Source organism: Lepidochelys kempii, chromosome 1, assembly GCF_965140285.1.
Source record: "Lepidochelys kempii isolate rLepKem1 chromosome 1, rLepKem1.hap1, whole genome shotgun sequence".
NCBI lineage: Eukaryota > Metazoa > Chordata > Testudines > Cheloniidae > Lepidochelys > Lepidochelys kempii.
This window is the reverse complement of record NC_136380.1, coordinates 291,728,005-291,746,688: the sequence shown is the minus strand read 5'-3', so window position 1 is coordinate 291,746,688 and position 18,684 is coordinate 291,728,005. Positions and strand designations below refer to the sequence as shown.

The window sequence follows — 18,684 nt, the reverse complement described above, 5'->3', positions numbered from 1 at the left end:
GAACTTCCCTCCTATTAACAGGATAGTCTAAACAAGCAAAACATCAACAGATAAGTTATGGATGGCAGAATGTAAAGCCACCAAGAGGGCAGCCCTAATGCCTCTTGAGAATGGCCCAACACTCAGGTAGACAGAAGGTACTTTGCAAAATGTCAGATGGCTAAATGTCAAATGGGAACTTTTCCATGCTCAAGCTGACCATGTCTCAAAAAAAGAAAGAGGACATGTTAGGTAGAGAAGGGCAAGTGTATTTAAAACAATTACTCTTTTTGATTAGAGGTACATCTAGGAAAAAATAAATTGAACCCTGAATTGTTGATAAAACTATATTAATCCAAATTAATTCTTGATGTAAATCAAGAGAAGTCAGTGGTGTTATACCAAAGAAACATTGGCATAATATTTATTCTAACATTACGAGTGCTTTAAGATATTGTTTGATAGGCCTGTATCTATCAGGTGAATCAGAACATCTCTCATCATAAAGTAAAACAAAAACAAACAACCCCAAAACACCACCACTGATTTGAGAGAGAGGGTTTTTTGATGCACAAAATTGCATAAACATTATAAGTTACCTTTGGAATAAAGGAAGTGTCTAGTTGAAAGAAATAACTATCTTTTGTCATTCTAAAGAAAGGGGTGGATCTAATGTCAAAGCTTGATAGGTCTCAATTCTTCTGTCTGAAGTAACAGGCAGAAGGGAGGTTGTTTTCCAAGATGACAACTGTGCAGTGAATAAGCAAATAAGGAAAGCTCAGCGAGTTCCTGCAGATCCCATACTCAGATACCAGGAAGGAAAGATACTTTATCCCTTGCCTCTAAGATATAGCCTTGAGGATTTTTTTTTATGTATTTTTGCTCTCCATAGTATCCACATTGTTGTACCAATTCACCTGAATGTGGAATGTAGAGAATGATACTAGACTGCAAATCTCAGATTTTAAAAAACGGTAGCTTATTAATCAAAATTAGAAGCAAACTAGAATTTTGCCCACTTAATTTTGCTGAAATTAATAAATTGTTGTGTAGCAAATTCTTACAAAGAAGTTAAACTGTGAACAAATCGTAACATCTCTGTAAAAAAAAAAAAAAGTCCTGAAATACTAACATGGGAAATGAAAGAGGAAAGGGGAAAGAAGAATGGGTTGTTCCAAGGGATAACTCCAGACTTGGCAGCAAATACCATTTCATTATGGCAAGATATGGTGGGGCCCAAGCAGTTACCATTATCACTTTAGTCACAAGATACTGAGAGATCATGCAGATCCCTTCTCTTTGGGGATCAATTATGGAAGAAAGCATTGAAGTAAAGGCTTCCTTCAACTTTGTGACTGGAGACTTTATTTTGTCTGTGGCCCCAGTAGTTTGAGTTTATCCAGCACTAAAATATATATCTAAATAAAGATCCCTATCTTATCAGAATAGATTCTAAATGCTGACAGATTTGTATGATACCTTTAAGATAGATGCCAACAATAAAAGGACCTCTGGAGCCATAAGTGAACTGCCATGTCTGTTACTACACATTATGTGAAACCTAAAAGGATCCTACTATCGGTAATAGGAAAATTGACTTCATCCCTATGCACAGTAAGAGTGCATTTTCTTTCTTTACTCATGCCTAGATTTTCATAATTGTTGCTGACTTTTAGGTGGGGAACTTGTTTATGCAAAGAGCTGACAAGATAGTGCAGTAAAGACGTAGGTAAAGGAATTCCACTATGGAAATAAAGACATCAAGTTGATCACAGATAGATACAAAAGGTAGATCGTGCCAAACCAACCTGATCTCCTTCTTTGAGAAAGGAACAGATTTTTTAGACAAAGGAAACACAGTGGATCTAATTTACCTAGATTTCAGTAAGGCATTTGATACCATGCCACATGGGGAATTATTAGTTTAATTGGATAAGATGGGGATCAATAGGAAAATTGAAATGTGGATAAGGAATTGGTTAAAGGGGAGACTACAATGGGTCCTACTGAAAGGTGAACTGTCAGGCTGGAGGGAGGTTACCAGTGGAGTTCCTCAAGGATCGGTTTTGGGACCAATCTTATTTAATCTTTTTATTACTGATCTTGGCACAAAAAGCGGAAGTGTGCTAATAAAGTTTGTGGATGATACAAAGGTGCCAATTTAGAGAAGGACAGGGATACCCTACAGGAGGATCTGGATGACCTTGTAAACTGGAGTAATAGTAATAGGATGAAATTTAATAGTGAGAAGTGTCAGATCATGCATTTAGGGATTAATAACAAGAATTTTAGCTATAAACTAGGGACGCATCAATTAGAAGTAACAGAGGAGGAAAAGGACTTTGGAGTATTGGTTGATCATAGGATGACTATGAGCCGCCAATGTGATATGGCTGTGAAAAAAGCTAATGCGGTCTTGGGATGCATCAGGAGAGGTATTTCCAGTAGGGATAAGGAGGTTTTAGTACCGTTATACAAGGCACTGGTGAGACCTCACCTGGAATATTGTGTGCAGTTCTGGTCTCCCATGTTTAAGAAGGATGAATTCAAACTGGAACACGTACAGAGAAGGGCTACTAGGATGATCCGAGGAATGGAAAACTTGTCTTATGAAAGGAGACTCAAGAAGCTTGGCTTGTTTAGCCTAACTAAAAGAAGGCGGAGGGGACATAGGATTGCTCTCTATAAATATATCAGAGGTATAAATACCGAAGAGGGAGAGGAATTATTTAAGCTCAGTACCAATGTGGACACAAGAACAAATGGATATAAACTGGCCACTAGGAAATTTAGACTAGAAATTAGACGAAGGTTTTTAACCATCAGAGGAGCGAAGTTTTGGAATAGCCTTCCAAGGGAAGCAGTGGGGGCAAAAGATCTATCTGGCTTTAAGATTAAACTCAATAAGTTTATGGAGGAGATGGTATGATGGGATAACATGGCTTTGGTAATTAAATATTCATGGTAAATAGGCCCAATGGCTTGTGATGGGCTATTAGATGGGGTGAGATCCGAGTTACCCAGGAAAGAATTTTCTGTAGTATCTGGCTGATGAATCTTGCCCATATGCTCAGGGTTTAGCTGATCGCCATATTTGGAGTCGGGAAGGAATTTTCCTCCAGGGCAGATTGGAAGAGGCCCTGGAGGTTTTTCGCCTTCCTCTGTAGCATGGGGCACGGGTCACTTGCTGGAGGATTCTCTGCTTCTTGAAGTCTTTAAACTACGATTTGACGACTTCAATAGCACAGATATAGGTGTGAGGTTTTTTTGTAGGAGTGGTGGGTGAAATTCTGTGGCCTGCGTTGTGCAGGAGGTCAGACTAGATGATCAAAATGGTCCCTTCTGACCTAAATATCTAGGAATCTATGAATTCTGCATCTAGAAGATGCACTTTAAAACACAATGGAAAGTTAGGGGGAAATAGTCTTTTCTAGCCTTGCCTCTTGAGAGAAAACTAGAGAAGCAAGGACTAAGTCACTTCCTCAAATATTATGTCATGAGTTACTGCACAGGGATAGTAGACTTCCCTCTGATATCCCTTCAATTAATTACTAAGGGAGATATCAATAGAAAAGAAAACATTCTATTACAGTACAAATGTTAAAAAGTAGAGTGGGAAGACTTAGTTCTTTACAATAAAGCAAATCAACTTTTTGAAAAAATACATTACACCTTCCTATCCGTTTTCCAGACAATTTTAAATTTCTGCCATCTCTATTCTCCCCTTGATATACGGGCATAACACCCATTATCACCAAATTCTATGTTGAGCCGAAGGAAGAACAGGCCGTTATATAACACCAAATCCTGTCATGATTAAGCCACAAAGAAGTTAGCCTATAAACCCCTTAAAAATAAATTTGAAGTTGGCAAACATGAAGAGTTTGCCATTGTTTTCCTTTGTAAAACAACAATTCCCTGAATCCACATCCATTTTCTTTGCTCAGTAATGACAGTTTCTCCTGCTTTCCATTGGGAAGATGGTGCAATGCTGACATTTGCTTATTTCACCACAACTTCTATAAACAATACCTTGGTATTCTATTGTGAAACACAATTTCAAACGTTTTAGAAATTCTTTTCAGAGACAAACATTAATAGAAAAGTTTGCTAAGGAGAGTATTTTCCCCTCTTTCCTCAGCAGTGGAAGAGCTCCCAGTGGGCCTATTCAACTCCCATTGAAGTCAATAAATGTCTCCCAATGAGTTCAATCAGGGTTGGATGAGGCCTTAAAAGCTATGCGAAACTAAGGGATGGTCTCTTTTCACATAGCTACCAACAGGTCCTGCAAGTTAACTGAACTGCACATCAGATTAACACCGCAAAAGTGAAATTTATCATACAGGTAAGATGAAGACCTTCTTTTACTTATCACAACCACAATAAAGAAAATGGCTATCTGCAAACATTAATTCACATAAGGAATACAATTTCCCACACAGTCCCACTATGCTTTCGTTTTCTAGCATCACACTTTTCCTTCTTGAAAGACTCATTCCACATTAAAACTTTGTTCGACTCCCGGACATGTGTTTAGTCCACTAACAACAATCTATTTTCATACTTCATTACTGACTTGCTGTGCCCTTTAGCGAATCACTGAAACTCAGTTAGCTTCTTTGGTAAAGAACAAATGAGTTAAATTATTTTAGGACCAGACAATTTAAAGTTTTGCAAACATTCAAACCTCACCCATTTTAATAGCTCACTGCCAAGTTGTTTGATGGTCCCTAAAATTGTGAGGAAAAAAACTTAAAATTCTCTAAATCCCATTTTACATTTCAGCACTTCCAAACATGTTAGAACAGATCATTTGTACCTTTTTATAAGGCTACCATTTGCTCATTAAGGCCTTGCTCCTACTCCTAAAGCTGTCAGAGTTAGTTTTTCTATTACCTTTAAAGGCTATGTCTACGTTGCCACTTTTGTCAGTATAACTTATGTCACTCGGGTGTGGGGGGGAAAAAAACCCACCCCTCTGAGCAACATAAGTTACACCAACAGAAGTGCCGGTGTGGACAGCACTATGTTGGCAAGACAGCTTCTCTCGCCAACATAGTTACTGCCACTCATTGGGGATGGTTTGATTACGCCGACAAGAGAACTCTCTCCTGTCGGCATAGAGCGGCTATGCAGGAGACCTTATAGCGGTGCAGCACATTGGTGCTGCTGTAAGCTCTTAGCGTAGACGTGGTATTGCATTAGGTCCTAAGAAACAGTCTCACAGAAAGGAAGAGATTTCTCTCCCAACCCTTGGATTGTTTGTAGGAGCTGTAATTTATGCATTGCTATTGCCTGGTTGGCCTTACAGTGTGTAATCTCCAGACCTCAATCCTGCTCCCATTAAAGCAAATAGTAAAACTAATACTAATTCAACAGGATCATAATCATGTACATAAGTCTCTGTAACTGGTTCCCTTGTTAAACAGTGGGATGGGGCCTCGCATCCAAGCAAGCTCTGCACTTTATGTTCTGCTCTTGAAGAACTGGCCCTAAGAGGTCACTTGCCTTGATTGTGCTTAAGACTGGAACTGGTAACTGACCAGAGACACAATTCCTTCCAAAATAAACAGCAATGATATGACTCAAGGCAACAAACTATGGGCACTGCAGTGAGTGGCCAGAACTATTCATTTCTCAGCTTGTCTATATCTTCACAATATGTTTCCTTTCCATTCGTTCAGAGCTTGGGATCCTCAAGTCCCTCTTAAACATGGATCTTCAATACAATATTTGCAATCGGAAGTCTTGGATCTTCAGTACATCAGAGAGAGGACATTAGGCCAGCACGAAATGTATTTGAACGCAGCTAGCTCTAAAGGAAGCTGCCCAAGACTGTGTCCCTTCACCATTCCTTGTTAATAAGCTTCTCCACAGACTACCTAAATCAAGTTTAGTGTCGGTGCATATTTTCATTCAAGTCAGCAATAAATACATAAAGCTGCTCAACTGATTTATTTCCCCCCCCCCAACCCCAGCCCAGTTCTAAATAAAGTCATTTTCAAAGAGTACAAAAGTCTCACTTTCTTCAAGTCCCCTCTATCTGGGCATTCACAATACATCCAGTCACCAGCAATTATCACCGGGATTTAGCAGAGCAGTTTATCATTTTAATCCTTTTACTGAGGAAAATTAAGTATGTAGTACAGCGGTAAACATCAGTTGTGGTAGCAGTGGAGTCTGAGATACAGGAGATGAGCTGGGGTGCAAGAGCACCAGAGAACTACTGTAGTCTCCTTCATTCCACCTTCCTAGCCCAGCCCCCAGAGCCAACGTGTACAAGGAGGATGGAATTTTTTTAGAATGGGAGCAATCAATGACAAACACTGGTGTTGCGCTCCGCGCTGCACAGGCCTGGGAAGGGATGTGTTAAATCCTAGTTCCCCATCCTCTCCAGCAACACAAACAGAGTTAGCCACCTAACATAATCCTCTCACTCAAACATGCTTATGCACCAATTTTGGATTAGCCAAAATTCTGTTATTAAACGTCTGTAAGAATTCCTTCCCCCGGGGCCTAAGGGGCAGCCCAGAGAGAAAAGCAGAACAACGTTATTTTGCAAAACAAGGGGATCACTTCAGGAAGGGAGAAAGCAGCCTGCCCTGGGAGAGGCTCCAAGAAAGAGACCCACTCAACTCAACATATGCACCACCCACCCCTAGCAGGGGCAGAAAACATCCCGGCTAGATGGAGGGAGCATGTGACAAGAGACACTGCCGGCCCCCAGGGGCTCTCGCCCCATAGAATCATCATAGAAGATCAGGGTTGGAAGGGACCTAAGGAGGTCATCTAGTCCAACCCCCTGCTCAAAGCAGGACCAATCCCCAATTTTTGCCCCAGATCCCTAAATGGCTCCCTCAAAGTTTGAACTCACAATCCTGGGTTTCGCAGGGCAATGCTCAAATCACTGAGCTATCCCTCCCCCCATGGCACGGGGAGAGAAGGGGGAAGGAGCAGCGAGGGACTGATGCGCATTACCCTTGATGTGCCCGGATCCTATGAGCGTGCGTGCTCCACTGCCCCACACACCTCCCCGGAGCGCCGCCGCCCCGCTCCAGGGGACACCCCCTGCCCGGGCTGGGAGAAGCGGGGCCGGGGCATGGCCCCGGGGAGCCGGGCCGGGGAGGCTGCTGTACTCACTCGGCGTATCCCGTGGTCCAGGGCAGGCGCTTGGTCTCCGTGTTGAGGATGAGGATGGGCCGGGCGATGTGGTCGGCGGAGCACTCCACCTCGTCCGCAGACAGCCCCAGGAACTCGGGTCTCCCGTAGGGGAAGCGCAGGGGCAGGTCCGAGCCGCCGCCGCCGCCGTGCTCCGAGCCCGAGCCGCCAGCCATGATGCCTCCCATGAAATTGGCCACGGCAGACTTCACCCGAGTGAGCATGTTACTCCCGCCGGCCGCCCCCGCAGCACCTTCCAGCGCGGGGAGCCGGGGCGCTGCGCCTCAGGCGGCCCCCGCGGCACTTCCGCAGCGGGGGAGCGGCATGGAGCGAGCGGCCGGGAAATTCACCAGCGGGGCTGAGCGAGCGGCTGCGGAGCGCGGGCTGCAGCGGCAGCAGGTTCCCCCTCCCAGTGCGAGGAGCGCTGAACTAAGCCCAGGAGCAGCGGCGGCGGCTCTGTCATGTGATTTACCCGGGCAGCTTCCTGCTCCTCCTGCTGCAAAAAAAAAAAAAAAAAAAAAACTCCTGGCAGGGGCAGCAGAGGGGCTTGGGCGGCAGCTACCCCTTCTACCTCCCCCCGGCAGCAGCAATGCAGGCACGTTTGGTGCTCGGAGGAATGTTTTCAAGGGGGAGGCTCGTGGGCAGATTAGGGTAATCAGAAAACTGTCAGTAAAACAGGTGTGAATTCACGCCCTGCCCAGAGGGATCTGGGAGCTCACCTTGTTACATCGGTGAGCCCCCAAAAGTCAGCTTGAACGAAGACATCAGAATGTGGCCCCGATGAAGTGAGCTGTAGCTCAGGGAAGCTTATGCTCAAATAAATGTGTTAGTCTCTAAGGTGCCACAAGTACTCCTTTTCTTTTTGTGGATACACACTAACAGGACTGCTACTCTGAAATCTCTGTGAGTGGGGTTCTCTTTAAGTAAATAAAGAGCCCCACAATTATGGATAGCATGGTGGAAAGAGGGAAATCCTGACGCAGCTGCTAACTCTGGGGGAGATTAAAAAGAAAAATACTTCCCTATCATAGTAAAATGGTACATTCATTTTGGACACAAATCGCACTTTCCCTCTAACACTGCAATTTTATCTAACTCTGGATTCAACTTTACAATCAATACAGTGCAGCTAGTGTTGTGGGATATTTTATTTTTTAATCCTATAATATTGAAATCAGGGATAAACCTAAAAGTCAAGAGATAGGAAGCTCAGAACTATCCGGACAAAAGGGATACCTTACAAAAGCCTTTGAAGGGCATCTTTTAAAAGAATGTTTATTTACAGTATTAAAATTTAATTGTATGGATTGTTAGACTTGAAGGACTGGTGGCAGTTTGGATCAGAACTGCTGGTATCTGTTGGCTTCATTAGAACCAACTTGTTAAAACATGTGGGTCATATATACCATGTGCAGTTTAATATGGCCTAGTTTGTGTAAGGAAGTGGATTATATCATGATAAAGTTCTTCCTCCTTGCCTTATAAAGTTCACCAATGCACATTTTCCTGTTTAAAAAAAAATAGCTGTACAAAGAAAATCAAAACTTGGTCATTAACTAAGATCCCAATCCTTCCAAACACATAGGCGAGTAAATGTATGTATATTTTACAGGACTGGGGTCTAAGACCTTATTTACCTGTAGGCTCTCCTGTCTTAATTTTAACAGCTGGTCATGGTGAGTGTTTGTAGATAGGAATGATCATTTCTAAACCCCAATAATTATGTCTGTTTAAGATTCTTTATTTGGAGGCCTGAGGAATTTGAAGGATATTCATTAGTTTTTCATTTGAAAGTTGTTTATTCGAGACAGTAATTAAGCCTGTTCAGCCAAAGGTAGATTAATGAAGCTAACACTAAGTATGTGATAAGGGCCCCATGAAATACAGAGCCACAGAAACCAAATATCCTACATACATGTTTGTTTGTTTAGTACGGTATGGAGCTAGTACTTCACCAGTTATATTCTAGGACCTACATATGCAAAAGTATTTGAAATTAGCACCTCACAGATTGACAGAAACATGTTGTAAACCTTCCAGTCCTACTACTTGTGCATTTCAGGTTTTATCTCCCTGATCAAGTTGCATAGGTCACAATTTTAAACAAAATATGAAGAAAAAACAAAGCGCAATAGAGGCCTGTTAACATTTAAATATCTCCACTGGGGTGTCACTACTGGCAAAAAATTATCTAGGGTGTCCATATTTGACAGGGGAAGACAAGACCAGGATGTCTGGGGTTCTGTTAAATGGTCTGTATTTTTGACTGTCTTAGTACAATTATCCCTCAGTCAGCCTTTTTCCAGCTGCAGATCACCTCTCTATCCTCTTCACTCGCCTGTTAAATGACCTGTAATTTTCACTGGATGAACACTGCAACCCATGTTGCCTCACTAACCCTTCTAAGAGCCCCTGAACGTGCAGAATAGGAGGAGCAAGCAGCTGGAACCTTGTAGAACTCCACCCGAGTACCTTTGGGGAAGACGAGCAATCTTGGATCTTTCTGTGAACAGAACAAAGTCACTCAAGAGCAGCTTCATGCATTTCCAGTGAGACATGTCTACAGCACCTTATGATCAACAGTGCCAAATTCACAAGGATCAAGGAATTGTGAGGCCTGTCGATACCATAAGAGCTATTTCACCACAACCTTTTCAATAATCTTAGCCACTGAGGAAAGATTAGATACAGGATGAAAATCAGATTGTCAACACTAACATGATTTCTTGAACAAAATCGTAATGATGATTCCTTAAGAGAAGACAGTGAGCCTACTCTTTAAGGGAGGCATTGACAGACTCCATTAGCACTGGGCCCAGCACCTATACCCCTTTGGCCTTTACTGGCCACGAAGATCCAGAACCCAGAGCACATCTTGTGGCATGAAATTTCCCCAACAAATCCAGTACTTTGGAGAGCATCAGTGGGCAAAATTTCTATAGAGATTATGTAGTACTTGTCCCCCATGCCCTGACAGGCATAATTTTAAACAAAATGTCAAGATGAACAAAGAGAAACATGGGCCTGTTAGAATCTGAATGATTTTCTCTACAAGATAACAAGAGATTTCCTCACAGCAGGAGGAACTCCAATCAGACACCAAGTGGAAACAGCCTGGACTAACTAAGCTATTTGCCAAACAAAACAAATCTCTATACTGACTGAGGTTCTGTGGATGCTATGTTGGAGGCAAAGAACTTTGTATTTGCCTCCTACATAGGCACAGAGGGAGTGATAGCTCAGTGGTTTGAGCATTTGTCTGTTAAACCCACGGTTGTGAGTTCAATCCTTGAGGGGGCCATTTAGGGATCTGGACCAAAAGAAAAAAAAGTTGGGGATTGGTCCTGCTTTGAGCAGGGGGTTGGACTAGATGAGGTCCCTCAGCCCTGGTATCCTATGATTTAATAGTGTAAAAAATGTTTTACACAGTCTGTCAGTTTCAACCCAACATTTTCATCACTGGCGTTCTAGCCATCTCCCCTCTCACATCTTCTGTAAATCAAGGTGACTTGACTTTGATGTGTAAATCAGAGGATATCACAGAAGAGGCTGCCACTATACTATGGCTGAGGCCAGCTGATTGTTGTAAAATGGTAAACATATCTATTGTCTCTCACAGAGTCCCATGGAAATGCTCCAGTTACATTACTACCTGAGAGAAGGCCATTAAAAATACCTCATCCTTACATTCTTTTGCAGAGTTTAAGGATGTTCTTGAATATATTCCAACAGAGGCACTAGTTCTTCTAAAAATCCTTAAATAAGTTCTCAAATACATCTGTTTTCTACATGTATAAAGAAAGGATGATAGTGTGTGTACCGTACCACCAAAGGACTACTTCTGCTCTCTTCAAGGTCAACGAGAGCATAATTGGACCCAAAGCATTTATTTCAGGAGTGTTAGTATTACTTGCTTGTACATTTTAGTACTTTCTTTTATTTCATTTTTCTTCACTGGCCTCTGTCTTGCTCTGATTGAAATCAAAGGGAAAATTCCCAAAGACTTTAGTGAGAGCAGAAGCAGGTTTGATCTGAGAGGAATACAGATTTCTAATAGGACCAAGTGTCATTACCCCTGCTGCATATGTACAAAATCAGTTAGTGCCACGTCACAGGTCTATGCTGGTGACCAATGTAGTGATTGTACTGCTATCATCACTGGCCACCTGCTAGCCTCGTATGGTGAAAAGGAGGCCAAATGCATAAGTCCTCCCTGCTGGTACACAGCCTCTCCACCAGGAAGACCCGGTAACTAGGCCATCGCTTGCCCAGGCAGCAACATGGGGCACTACCGGTGTAATGAGCAGGCCCACCAGAGTGTGGAATACGTGCTGACATTCATTAACCCATGCTCCCAGCTACTGGATTGATGGTGAAGGCCTCAACGATCTCTATGGTGGAGAGCTACACTCAAACAGTGTAACAAGCAGGTGCAGGCATAGGAGTTATCCACTACTATAGAGGGCACATGGAATGATTCCATATCCATGGCCACAGACTGCACCCTACCCACTGCCAGTTGTCTCGGGAGTGCGTGCCATTGGAGTTCAAGAGAATAGGTGAGAGTGTGTGGATGGTGCCACGCAAGCCATTACCACTTCTTGTGTATGAGTTCTGAGGATGGACGAAAGTCCTACAGTGATAAGTGAGGGGTGAAGTGACAGGTGTGGTGACGCTGGTGGTCATAGTCACAGATCTATATGCAGGCAGCCGTCATGGGCTGGTGACTTGGTGTTGTGCCTAGAAGTAGCAGAATCATTCGGCAACATCTTGGGCATCTGAGCAACTCTATTCATGATTACTCTGCTTATCCCATATGAGGCTAGAAAAGGTGTGCGGTCAGAAAATGAGCAAACTCATAATCACAATAACTTCGTGGAAGGTTAGGACTCTATATGACAACCCGACCACCAGCGAGCCTGAAAGAGGCACAGAACTTGTTGCAAGAGAACTGGTCAGGTATAGTGTTGACATTGTCACACCACACCGAGTGAAACCAGACTCACCGATGAAGAGTAACTTGCAGAGATTGTTGCAGAGTACCCATTCTTCTGGTGAGGCTGCCCATCCACACAGCCATGACAATCAGGTGTTGGCTTTGCCATTAGCAACTCCATTGCTGCCAAGCTTGAAACTCTACCTGATGGCATAAGTAATCGTCTTATGTTTCTATGATTGCCATTGAAACACGGGTAGTACACTACCACCCTCAGCACTTACACTCCCACCATGACAAATGCAGACAATAAGAAAGAAACATTCTATGGTGATTTAGACAAACTCATAACATCTACAGCAGCATCAGATAAATTGATCATGGGAAACTTTAATGCAAGGGTTGTAAGTAATGTGGTAACTGGGCAGTACACCCATTGGACAGCAAGGGACTGGGTAAGAGAATAGCAATGGAACTCTGTTACTCAGTGAGTGCAACAAGCAGCAATTAGCAGTCATTAAAACTTTTTCCACCTACCAGACCAAAAAAACCACAACATGGATGCACCTAAGATCCAAACAATGCCATCTTATTGACTACATCATTGTTCTGGGGTGAATTTTACAGGATGTACAATTCACTACAGCCATGCATGGAACAGGCTGCTGGACAGACCATTGCATGATGCATTCCAAATTCTTACTGGTAATACAACCAGTGCATCGCAAGTCATCATCTAAACTAATCAGATGGCTCAACGTAAAGCGATTACAAGATGAAGCTACACAAGCACAGCTCTGCAACAACATCACCGTAGCTCTGTCTGACTTTGCAGGATTGACTACTAGTGCTAATGTAAATTGTGAGTTGGCAACTCTTCATGAAACTGAAGATCTCGTGGCATTCCTGCAAAAATATTCAAGTATGGAGGAGAGACCTTGTTAAGGAGAATGTCTGGACTCTTTCTCGATATATGGAGAACTGAAGATATACTACATGACTTCAAAGATATCTTTGTTACCATATACAACAGGAAAGGTGAAAAGTCCAACTGTGGCAACTATTGCAGTATCTTGTTACTCTCCACCACCAAAGTAGTCTTTGATTGTCTGCTACGCAGCATCACTAATTGTGTGCTATCGGAGTCTCAATGCAGTTTCACACCAACGCAAGGAATGGCAGACATGATATTTGTAGTTTGTCAGATGCAGGAGAAATACAGAGAACAGCAACAGGACTTTTACACTGTCTTCATCAACTTAGCTAAAGCATTCAACACCATCAGTAGACCTGCACTTTTGCAATCATTATGTAAGTTTGGTTGTCCAGAAAAATTCACTAACATTCTGAGGCTATTTCATGACAGAATGCTCAGAGAAGTCTGTGCAGAGATATTCTGTCTGACCCATTTCCTGTCACTAATGGTATCAAAAAGGGCTGCATAATTGGTCCAATCCTGTTCAATCTCTTCTATGTAGCAATAATCGATGATGTTAAAAGAGAGCTGAATGTGAGTATCAGGATATTCATCGACTCATAGTTCCTCTGCAAGATTATTCAACCTGAACAGGCTTTGAGGCAATTGTTCATGGGCTATTGTATGCTGATAATTGTGCTCTAGAGGCACATACTACAGAAGAGATAGAATTGATTACGGATAGATTGGCAGAGCCTGCAGAAAGGTACAAGCTGACAATCAATATGAAAAAGACAGAAATTGTGTCAACCTGTATCAGGGAATACCTACATGAAACCAAAAGTCACCATCAGCAACACTGAAAGCTGTTACAGACTTCTGCTATCTTGGCAGCAAATGGTTGAATAACGCTGCTATAGACAAGGAACTGACAAGTCGTAGCAACAAAGCCAGTTCATCATTTGGCAAACTATAAGACAGAGTCTGGCAGCAACATGGTATTAAGCTTCAAACCAAGCTAAAAATCTATAAAGCGGTTGTGCTGTCCAATTTGTAGTGTGGGTGAAAGACATTGCATCAAGCTTCTAGATACGTTCCATTTATGACATCTGCGTGCCACACTCTGCTTCAAATGGCAGGATAAAGTTACCAATAATGAGGTTCTGGAATGTAGTCGGTCCACAAGGATTGAAGCCATGCTTAGCACATCACAGTTATGCTGATGTTGAGGATGAATGAGTAAAATGCCAAATAAGTTGCTGTATGGCGAACTGAAAATGGACAACTGAATCCAAGATGACCAGAAGAAACACTTCAAGGATGCATTGAAGAATAACTTGAAAAAGAGCAACATTCATGTCGACAGCTGGGAGTCTTCAGATATATGTAGATCATCCTACCAAGCAGCAGTCAGTGATGGGGATACTCAGTTGAGATTAACCACTGTATGGATCTTGAAGCACAGAGGCTGAGTTTCAGAGTAACAGCCGTGTTAGTCTGTATTCGCAAAAAGAAAAGGAGTACCTGTGGCACCTTAGAGACTAACCAATTTATTTGAGCATAAGCTTTCGTGAGCTACAGCTCACTTCATCGGATGCATTCTGTGGAAAGTGTAGAAGATATTTTTATACACACAAAGCATGAAAAAATACCTCCCCCCAACCCCACTCTCCTGCTGGTAATAGTTTATCTAAAGTGATCACTCTCCTTACAATGTGTATGATAATCAAGTTGGGCCATTTCCAGCACAAATCCAGGTTTTCTCACCCCCCTCCCCACACACAAACACACTCTCCTGCCGGTAATAGCTTATCTAAAGTGACCACTCTCCTTACAATGTGTATGATAATCAAGGTGGGCCATTTCCAGCACAAATCCAGGGTTTAACAAGAATGTCTGAGGAGGGGGGCGGGTAGGAAAAAACAAGGGGAAATAGGCTACCTTGCATAATGACTTAGGCACTCCCAGTCTCTATTCAAGCCTAAGTTAATTGTATCCAATTTGCAAATGAATTCCAATTCAACAGTTTCTCGCTGGAGTCTGGATTTGAAGTTTTTTTGTTATAATATCACAACTTTCATGTCTGTAATCGCGTGACCAGAGAAATTGAAGTGTTCTCCGACTGGTTTATGAATGTTATAATTCTTGACATCTGATTTGTGTCCATTTATTCTTTTACGTAGAGACTGTCCAGTTTGACCAATGTACATGGCAGAGGGGCATTGCTGGCACATGATGGCATATATCACATTGGTGGATGTACAGGTGAACGAGCCTCTGATAGTGTGGCTGATGTTATTAGGCCCTGTGATGGTGTCCCCTGAATAGATATGTGGGCACAGTTGGCAACGGGCTTTGTTGCAAGGATAGGTTCCTGGGTTAGTGGTTCTGTTGTGTGGTATGTGGTTGCTGGTGAGTATTTGCTTCAGTTTGGGGGGCTGTCTGTAGGCAAGGACTGGCCTGTCTCCCAAGATTTGTGAGAGTGTTGGGTCATCCTTCAGGATAGGTTGTAGATCCTTAATAATGCGTTGGAGGAGTTTTAGTTGGGGGCTGAAGGTTACGGCTAGTGGCGTTCTGTTATTTTCTTTGTTAGGCCTGTTCTGTAGTAGGTGACTTCTGGGAACTCTTCTGGCTCTATCAATCTGTTTCTTCACTTTGGCAGGTGGGTATTGTAGTTGTAAGAATGCTTGATAGAGATCTTGTAGGTGTTTGTCTCTGTCTGAGGGGTTGGAGCAAATGTGGTTGTATCGCAGAGCTTGGCTGTAAACAATGAATCGTGTGGTGTGGTCAGGGTGAAAGCTGGAGGCATGTAGGTAGGAATAGTGGTCAGTAGGTTTCCGGTATAGGGTGGTGTTTATGTGACCATCGTTTATTAGCACTGTAGTGTCCAGGAAGTGGATCTCTTGTGTGGACTGGACCAGGCTGAGGTTGATGGTGGGATGGAAATTGTTGAAATCATGGTGGAATTCCTCAAGGGCTCCTTTTCCATGGGTCCAGATGATGAAGATGTCATCAATATAGCGCAAGTAGAGTAGGGGCGTTAGGGGACGAGAGCTGAGGAAGCGTTGTTCTAAGTCAGCCATAAAAATGTTGGCATACTGTGGAGCCATGCGGGTACCCATAGCAGTGCCGCTGATCTGAAGGTATACATTGTCCCCAAATGTAAAATAGTTATGGGTAAGGACAAAGTCACAAACAAACAAGCTATGGTGATGTTCAGCCACCAGGTTAGCCGTGACATTATCGGGGATAGTGTTCTTGACGGCTTGTAGTCCATCTTTGTGTGGAATGTTGGTGTAGAGGGCTTCTACATCCATAGTGGCCAGGATGGTGTTATCAGGAAGATAACTGATGGATTGTAGTTTCCTCAGGAAGTCAGTGGTGTCTTGAAGGTAGCTGGGAGTGCTGGTAGCGTAGGGCCTGAGGAGGGAGTCTACATAGCCAGACAATCCTGCTGTCAGGGTGCCAATGCCTGAGATGATGGGGCGCCCAGGATTTCCAGGTTTATGGATCTTGGGTAGTAGATAGAATATCCCAGGTCGGGGTTCCAGGGGTGTGTCTGTGCGGATTTGATCTTGTGCTTTTTCAGGGAGTTTCTTGAGCAAATGCTGTAGTTTCTTTTGGTAACTCTCAGTGGGATCAGAGGGTAATGGCTTGTAGAAAGTGGTGTTGGAGAGCTGCCGAGCAGCCTCTTGTTCATATTCTGACCTATTCATGATGACAACAGCACCTCCTTTGTCAGCCTTTTTGATTATGGTGTCAGAGTTGTTTCTGAGGCTGTGGATGGTATTGTGTTCCGCACGGCTGAGGTTATGGGGCAAGTGATGCTGCTTTTCCACAATTTCAGCCCGTGCACGTCGGCGGAAGCACTCTATGTAGAAGTCCAGTCTGCTGTTTCGACCTTCAGGAGGAGTCCACCTAGAATCCTTCTTTTTGTAGTGTTGGTAGGGAGGTCTCTGTGGATTAGTATGTTGTTCAGAGTTATGTTGGAAATATTCCTTGAGTCGGAGACGTCGAAAATAGGATTCTAGGTCACCACAGAACTGTATCATGTAGGTGGGGGTGGAGGGGCAGAAGGAGAGACCCCGAGATAGGACAGCTGCTTCTGCTGGGCTGAGAGTATAGTTGGATAGGTTAACAATATTGCTGGGTGGGTTGAGGGAACCATTGCTGTGGCCCCTTGTGGCATGTAGTAGTTTAGAAAGTTTAGTGTCCCTTTTCTTTTGTAGAGAAGCAAAGTGTGTGTTGTAAATGGCTTGTCTAGTTTTAGTAAAGTCCAGCCACGAGGAAGTTTTTGTAAACAGCAGCAGATTGAGCAGGCATAGACTGTAATCCCTTCTCAATATTGAGCTACATATGCACTCAGTGCAGAAAGGACTGCCACTTGCGTGTTGGATTATTTAGCCACATTTGTACTCACAAGATGTAATACTATTGTCAGTGTCATCTTCAGTCACGAAGAATACTAACACAAAATGTATGAAGTGTGCACGATTATGAAGAGCTGTTACTGAACTGGGTCTGAGAGTATGTCAGAGTAGCTGTTCCGATATTATGGAGATGGGATTATATAAGTATCTGTATGGATAGTCATTTTAAAGCAAAAACTTTGTCCCATGAGTTAATAGACAAGATGAAACCTGCTTAAGGCCCTGTTACTGCAAGTAAATCAGGAAGGCCAAATCAGACTTGGAGTTGCAGCTAGCAAGAGATGTTAAGAGTAACAAGAAGGGTTTCTTCAGGTTTGTTAGCAACAAGAAGAAAGCCAAGGAAAGTGTGGGCCCCTTAATGAATTAGGGAGGCAACCTAATGACAGAGGATGTGGAAAAAGCTAATGTACTCAATGCTTTTTTTGCCTCTGTTTTCAGGAACAAGGTCAGCTCCCAGACTACTGCACTGGGCAACACAGCAAGGGGAGGAGGTGACCAGACAAGATAAGTGGCTCTGTGGATGAGGGAAAAGCAGTGGACATGTTATTCCTTGACTTTAGCAAAGCTTTTGACATGGTCTCCCACAGTATTCTTGTCAGTAAATTAAAGAAGTATGGGCTGGATTAATGGATTATAAAGTGGATAGAAAGCTGGCTAGATTGTCAGGCTCAATGGGTAGTGATCAATGGCTCCATGTCTAGTTGGCAGCCGCTATCAAGCGGAGTACCCCAAGGGTTGGTCCTGGGCCCAGTTTTGTTCAATATCTTCATAAATGATCTGGAGGATGGTGTGGATTGCACCCTCAGCAAGTTTGCAGATGACAGTATACTGGGGGGAGAGGTAGATACGCTGGAGGGTAGGGATAGGATATAGAGGGACCTAGACAAATTAGAGGATTGGGCCAAAAGAAATCTGATGAGATTCAACAAGGACAAGTGCAGAGTCCTGCATTTAGGATGGAAGAATCCCATGCACTGCTACAGATTAGGGACCCAATGGCTAGGCAGCAGTTCTGCAGAAAAGGACCTAGGAGTTACAGTGGACGAGAAGCTGGATATGAGTCAATAGTGTGCCCCTGTTGCCAAGAAGGCCAATGGCATTTTAGACTGTATAAGTAGGGGCATTGCCAGCAGATCGAGGGACGTGATTGTTCCCCTCTATTCGACATTGGTGAAGCCTCATCTGGAGTACTGTGTCCAGTTTTGGGCCCCACACTACAAGAAGGATGTGAAAAAATTGGAGAGCATCCAGCAGAGGGCAACAAA

General features: G+C 43.3%; 1 protein-coding gene across 2 annotated transcripts in view; it reads right to left on the bottom strand.

Annotated features, from left to right (window-relative positions):
- Window positions 1-7,618, bottom strand: part of PPM1H (protein phosphatase, Mg2+/Mn2+ dependent 1H) — a 224,873-nt gene extending 217,255 nt beyond the window's left edge. For both annotated transcript variants that reach the window (XM_073327913.2, XM_073327914.2), the window contains exon 1: window positions 7,120-7,618. In XM_073327913.2, coding sequence (XP_073184014.1) covers window positions 7,120-7,361 — 242 coding nt within the window. In that variant the 5' untranslated portion in view covers window positions 7,362-7,618. The remainder of the gene's footprint in view (window positions 1-7,119) is intronic.
- Between the last annotated feature and the right edge of the window lie 11,066 nt (window positions 7,619-18,684).